General features: G+C 38.6%; 2 protein-coding genes across 2 annotated transcripts in view; both read left to right on the top strand.

The window, feature by feature from the left end:
* LOC102193053 (alcohol dehydrogenase class-3) overlaps positions 1-2,302 on the top strand; it is a 6,701-nt gene extending 4,399 nt beyond the window's left edge. The window contains exons 5-9 of the mRNA XM_005726472.2: positions 195-414; positions 881-1,141; positions 1,322-1,457; positions 1,850-1,988; positions 2,118-2,302. Of these exons, the coding sequence (XP_005726529.1) occupies positions 195-414; positions 881-1,141; positions 1,322-1,457; positions 1,850-1,988; positions 2,118-2,142 (781 nt within the window). The 3' untranslated portion in view covers positions 2,143-2,302. The remainder of the gene's footprint in view (positions 1-194; positions 415-880; positions 1,142-1,321; positions 1,458-1,849; positions 1,989-2,117) is intronic.
* Positions 2,303-3,071: 769 nt separating this feature from the next.
* On the top strand, positions 3,072-6,730 carry eif4ea (eukaryotic translation initiation factor 4ea). Its single transcript, XM_005726471.1, has 7 exons — positions 3,072-3,153; positions 3,940-4,043; positions 4,423-4,518; positions 5,195-5,258; positions 5,738-5,851; positions 6,149-6,288; positions 6,567-6,730. The coding sequence occupies exons 1-7, from the start codon at positions 3,136-3,138 to the stop codon at positions 6,679-6,681; spliced, it is 651 nt and encodes a 216-aa protein (XP_005726528.1). The 5' UTR covers positions 3,072-3,135; the 3' UTR covers positions 6,682-6,730.
* The last annotated feature ends 6 nt before the right edge of the window (positions 6,731-6,736 follow it).

Below are 6,736 nucleotides of genomic sequence, written 5' to 3'. Positions count from 1 at the left end.
GTGAATTTTGTGTATCGTTGCACCCCTACTATTTACGTAACCTTGAGGTGCTGAAGTCTACTTTTGTGATAACAATTTCATTAAAGAAAGATGCCCCACCACAGGGCAACAAAAGCTCAGTCAGAACCTATTATGTTTTCTTTGCACATTTCATCATGCTAATTTGCACATTTCCTTCCCCCTTCACCCTGCAGAGTAACCCAGGGTCAGGGTCTGCTTCCTGATAAGACATCACGCTTTACTTGCAAGGGAAAGCAAGTGTATCACTTCATGGGGACCAGCACCTTTTCTGAGTACACTGTAGTGGCTGACATCTCTCTGGCCAAGGTGAATGAGAAGGCTCCGCTGGATAAAGTGTGCCTTCTCGGATGTGGCATTTCTACAGGATATGGTGCTGCTCTTAATACTGCCAAGGTGGGTATGACATGACGCTGCTCATCAGCAAAGACATCGTGCAAAACATTAGATTTCATTGGAATATTTACAATCTTTTTACATGTTTGTCGCAGTCTCACCTATAGAGTAATAAGAAAATAGTTGATAGATTCTTTTTTCTTAGTTTGCAGTTTCACACAAATAGTTTTTGATGTGCTAGGAGGTCCTTCAATTTTAAATGATGTATTCAGGTCTTTACAGAAAGAATAATAAAGGAGGCAACTGTTAAGATCCATGTTTCAATTATTGTGTGTTTTTTACACACACACACACACACACACACACACACACACACACACACACACACTTAAAAAACATAAGAACAGCAATACGTGGCCCAAATCTATTTTAGAGTTCATACTTGGATTATTGTTTATATGGTTATTTATCATGTAGGCACAACACTTAAACTTTCACATTTGTATTCTACCTCATGCTCACTCAGGTTGAACCTGGTTCCACATGTGCTGTGTTTGGCCTTGGAGCTGTGGGCTTGGCCGTTATAATGGGCTGCAAGGCTGCCGGAGCAACCAGGATCATCGGTGTGGACATCAACCCTGATAAGTTTGAAAAAGCCAAGGAGTTTGGAGCCACTGAATTTGTAAACCCAAAGGACCACAGCAAGCCAATCCAGGAGGTTCTGGTGGAGATGACTGATGGGGGTGTGGACTACTCATTTGAGTGCATTGGAAATGTGCAAATTATGGTGAGACTCAGGCCCACCAGCATGCATGACCCTCATGCAGAAAGATGTGTGAAAAAACAGTGCACATTAGAATTCAATTTTTATAGCACTGTGGTGTAACTTTGTAAGTAGTGTACAAGGTAAGTTTAAAAAAACAACAACATTTATTTATTGTTGTTTGGGTTTTTTTGTGTGTGTCAGAGAGCTGCTCTGGAGGCATGCCACAAAGGTTGGGGTGAAAGTGTCATCATTGGTGTAGCTGGAGCTGGACAGGAGATCTCCACCAGACCATTCCAGCTGGTGACAGGTCGCGTGTGGAGAGGCACAGCCTTTGGAGGTAACGGCCTGAGTTAAAGAATTTATTTTAAAGTGCTTAATATTGTCTGGCTGCAGCTTTCGTCTTTATTTTGTGTATTTTTTATAAGCATAACCTTTTATTAAGTGGAGTCAGATAGGACACATTGTTTTGTAATGAAAACACAATCTATAATGGTATTTTATGAGCCTTATTGTTGTTGGCTAATGTGAAAACTGGAATGCATATGCTGTTTTTAAACCCATAGATTCAGCATGTTAAGTTTTGTAGCTTCTTTTAGTTGTATTAAGACCTATTATTTATCTATTTTATCTATGTAATTGGTGCTTTGCCTCAACACTTTCAGTAAAATGGTTCAGTCATGCCTTACTGATATTGGCAGTTGTAAAACTGGTTTTGTTGTTCACCCTCAGGGTGGAAGAGTGTGGAGAGTGTTCCTAAACTGGTGGAAGATTACATGAGTAAGAAGCTGAAGGTGGATGAGTTTGTAACCCACACACTGCCCTTTGAGAAGATCAATGAGGGATTTGACCTCATGCATGCTGGAAAGAGGTGTGGAAAAACAGTGCACATTAGAATTCAATTTATAGAAGTGGCTCTGTAGTGAATGTATTTTGTTGTTGAACTGCAGTGCCTTGCATCCTTAGCCTAACTTTCTTTTTTTCCCCCTTCTCATTGCAGTATCCGCACAGTGTTGACTTTCTGAAGTGCCTGAAAGAAACATCCTTCACATCCAGCCTTTAAAGAGTCTCCTGTCATAGTTAAAGCACTTGTTTTGATAGTGTACTTTTGACTGTTAGATGTTTTTACTAACAGTAAGATATGTTTGACTGATCCATTTCAATTAAAACCTCTGTAAAACCAAAGGTTTCTGCTTTTCTGTTGGTTGTTGGCTGCTCTTGAGCAGTGTCTTTCAGTGACATTTAGTTGGTTAATATCAAGATGGCAATATTTAATCATTAATTTACATAAAGGCACCAATATTTGTTATATTTTGGAAGCACCTGTTAGATAATACCACAGTGAAATAAATTAATAATTAAGAATGTTGCTTACATACTGCAATATGGTCTCACAGGTCACTCACTCATATTTCCAGTTCTTGTGTATCATATAATGGACAATGGACGTCATACTTTTTCCTATACAGGTACAAAATGAATTAAAAAAATTGCCTTTGCGATATTCTAATGTCTTGTGCATCAGGGTCTGTATAAACTGACAGGCTGTTTGGGTCAGAGGCATGCATAGTCGAATAGTAACACACTGGCTTCGCAATTACAAACACAAGAACATATAAATGTATATATACACATACACACACTGATTTTCCTAAATGCAACAACACATTTTAGGAATAATTGTCCATATCAAACTGTTATTTAGAAAAACATCGACAAGTTCCCACTGCTACAGTGAAATATTCAGTCTTAACCATAAGATGATTCTGTTTTCGCGTAATGTACATAATTATTATGAATACAGTTTATTCAGTGCGTTCGTATCACTTCAGAGTTTTTTTCCACTAACCACTGTCCACGCAATCAAACCTGAAGGAGGATGACGTTTTCCCCCCTCACACGTTGAACCAATATTTAATTTTGTACGTATTGTCTTGCGCATGCGTGTTGTGCTTACCATACGACCCAATCCAAGCTATTTTAACACACGGCGAAAAACTCAAAGTGATTTCCAGAAGATGGCGACCGCACTGGTGGTGAGTCCCTTTGCTAGAATAGGTTATCGAAGCCCGATATATGCGGTTCTTTATCTTTCAAACAGCACGTTTATGGAGTATTTAATTAACCAGCGGTAAAAGACAACTAGGCGACAGTTTAGTCTAAATAATCGAGAGTCTGAGAAATCTCGTAAACTTTACCTCTGACAGGTAACAGAACTCGCTAGCCAAGCAACTTAGCGTAGTAAATTATAGCCAGTTGTTTTTAAAATCTTAATATCAGCAATATTGCTTGTAAGACCATTTACAGTAACTGTTTTTAAAGTATCGTTTACGCCGGGTTAACACTGCGTTGACTGGGTATATCGGTCGGTGCCCTGAGTTGAACTCAGATACTTGTATGAATGAGAGAGAGGACACCGGTAACGACTCTCGTGGGTCCCAGCTAACGTTAGCTGGAAACCAAATATTGGTCAGTGTGGGGAAATGTGTTTAAGAATGAGCTAGACATCTTCTCTATAATGCAATTTAAAGTGGCAAACGATAATAAATGCTACCCTTCGAGAAAACCTATTTCTTTTCTCAAGTTTGCTACAAGTCTGTAGATTCAAGCCATTTTACGTCAGCATGGTTCCACGGGGAGGTGGAGCACTCAACAGGGCTAAAGAGGCCCTGAACATGTAGACACGATAGCATAATGTGGCATGGGTTGAAACGATAAAATATCGTAAGACGTTAAATTACTAAACCTCTCAGACACCGTGTGCACACACTTGGTTCTAATCATTAAAATACCAAAACAACTTGCACTTCTTTTTCTTCTAGGTGTCAAATTCCGTTCCTGCAAATGGTGAAACTGAGAAATGTGAAACAGCTGTTCAGAAGGTTGTGAATCCTGAAACGTACATCAAACACCCACTACAAAACAGGTAAGCATTTATCCACGTCTGTCTTTTCTTGTAGAAGTATAAATCGATACAGCTTATAACATTCATGCATCATTCTACCTTATGTATAACAAAGGTAGAATACTGAAGACAGTTAAACTGTTATATTCCAGTAGTGTGAGTCTCCCTCTTAAATGAATTTTGCTGTTATATAGTATGTTTGAGGTGGTAAAAGTTTGCAAATTTTTCTTCACTACCAACCTGACAAATGTAGACTGTAAATCAAATCAAATCACTTTTATTGTCACATCACATGTGCAGGCACACTGGCACAGCACATGCGAGTGAAATTCTTGTGTGCGAGTATGTGGTCATACTCTGTAGTAAGACGTTTGCTTGTTTGTTTGTTTGTTTTTCCCAGGTGGGCTCTTTGGTTTTTCAAGAATGACAAAAGCAAAACGTGGCAAGCCAACCTTCGTCTCATCTCCAAATTTGACACTGTGGAGGACTTCTGGGCGTACGTTTTTGTTACTTGTTGAGTTCATGCCACTCAGTATCATAGACTTAAATGCAAAGCTAGAATTATAGTATGGATGGGTTTCTGGTTTTTGTTTTTGTTTTTTTTGAGCAAAAATGTTGATGATAATTCCTGTTTGTGTTGGTGTGTTTCAATGAAATTCAAATTGGCCTATTCGTTGAGGAGAGGTTGCATGTATTCATATGCTATGCTCATTATACTAAGCTTGGAAAAAAGCATGCCCATCCTTAAACTATAGATCCTATAGTGTAGTCTCTGGGCCAATGGTGACCCTTAGAAGTTATGAACCACTGTAAATTTTATTTGTCGCAGCGTTAACGCCTTATTGTGATGGCATCTCTCTCCTTAAGAGAGAAAGAAAAGTATTTCCTGTGTTGTCTTCTGTTCCAGACATCACAACAGACTAAACCTTCCTAACACTGCCAAATCCAGCTTGTCACAAAATATGAGCCTCACAGTTGAAAAAAACAAAATAGACTCTCTACAACTTAACTAACAGTGTTTGATGTTTATGTTTGTCCTGCGCAGCCTTCAGTCATATGCTGAGTCTATGAAATAGGAATTTATTTTTTTTTGTGTGTTGTGCCAAGACGAGCTGTGGGTTGCTGGTGATGCATGAAATTAATTTTCTTTAAAAAAATGCTTTCTTTCTTAGATTATACAATCACATTCAGCTGTCAAGTAACTTGATGTCTGGCTGTGACTACTCTTTATTTAAGGTAAGAAGTGCTTTTGTCCCTTTCAGGACTTGCAGTATCCCCATGTAAAATGACATTTTTCTGGTATTTCCTATTCTCTGGTTCACAAAAGTTGTTTTAGTAAACACTGAAAGTGGACCCCACCTATTGAATAATCAGAATGGAAAGGAGCATCTTCTGCATTAGGCTGACAAATGGCATAGTCCGTGTGCATTGACTGGTTTGTTTCAGCTTTTCAGTTTATTGAAATGCTTCATCCAGTCTTTCAACAGAAAAACCTTCCAAAATTTAAAATCCCACAATAGAGTATTTATTTATTTTTTTGTCTTTTTTCCTCTCCCCGCTGTCATAGATGAGGGTAGTTGTGAGCATACAAGTGTCTCAGTAATTCAGCTTCATGTGACTTTAGTTAATACATTAGTTGTCTGTTAATGTATTAATTTCTTGATGACTTGTTTGCAACAGTGATGTATATGGTGTGGGCTTGTGTTTGAATACAGGATGGGATTGAGCCCATGTGGGAAGATGAAAGGAACCGGCGAGGCGGCCGCTGGCTGATAACTCTGTCCAAGCAGCAACGTAAAGTAGACCTGGATCGGTTCTGGTTGGAGACGGTATGTTGCGCCCTCTTGTATTTTTGTTTGCTCTAACAGAGTCATCATTCTTTTCATCTATTGGCCTTGTACACTGTGTATGTTTTGACACATGGCAATAGGAATGTACAGTGTAAATGGGTGTAGATAAAAGGATGAGTTCCATGTAGCAGTCTTTTTTTTTTTTTATAATAGCAAACCACAACTGTGACAAGCCAGTGAATGCTAAGTACACAACTTTTCAGGTACTAACTGCATGTAAAACAAAAACATGTGTCCACAATAACAAATCTTTTAAAAATTCATATTTTCCTGCAGCTCCTGTGTCTTGTTGGAGAAGCTTTTGACGACTACAGTGACGATGTTTGTGGAGCTGTCATTAATGTTAGAGCCAAAGGTGATAAGATGGCTATATGGACTACAGACTATGAAAATAAAGAGGCCATCACACACATAGGGTAAGTTGAAAATGCCACAATTAAAGATGAGGGAAAAAAATCTGAGCATATTAGATGCTGTTGTGCAAGTTTTTGTTCTTTTGTCTTTTCTCTCTTCTGTCTAGAAGTATGATTCAGAATGATCTGTAGTATCATATAGTATTAGTCTTGGAGTAAGAAGCCTGTTACAGGAAGATATAACAAATGTGTGTTTTGTTTTGTTTTTGGGTTTGTTTGTTTTTTTTAAATGACTGAGTTTGTCTCATAGCTACTATGTAAAATGTCTTTGCTTTTTTTAGGCGTGTGTATAAAGAAAGGCTAGGCGTCCCACCAAAAGTGATCATTGGTTACCAGTCACATGCAGACACGGCCACAAAGAGTGGCTCAACAACCAAGAACAAGTTTGTTGCCTGAGGATCCAAGGATTATCAACCAAGCCTTCCTGTGTTTCCAAATAGACTTTTTTTTT

Source organism: Pundamilia nyererei, unplaced genomic scaffold, assembly GCF_000239375.1.
Source record: "Pundamilia nyererei isolate P.nyererei 1_Seehausen unplaced genomic scaffold, PunNye1.0 scaffold00020, whole genome shotgun sequence".
In the NCBI taxonomy this organism is placed as follows: domain Eukaryota; kingdom Metazoa; phylum Chordata; class Actinopteri; order Cichliformes; family Cichlidae; genus Pundamilia; species Pundamilia nyererei.
Note: the sequence above shows the minus strand (reverse complement) of the source record. Positions and strands in the feature narration are given on the sequence as shown.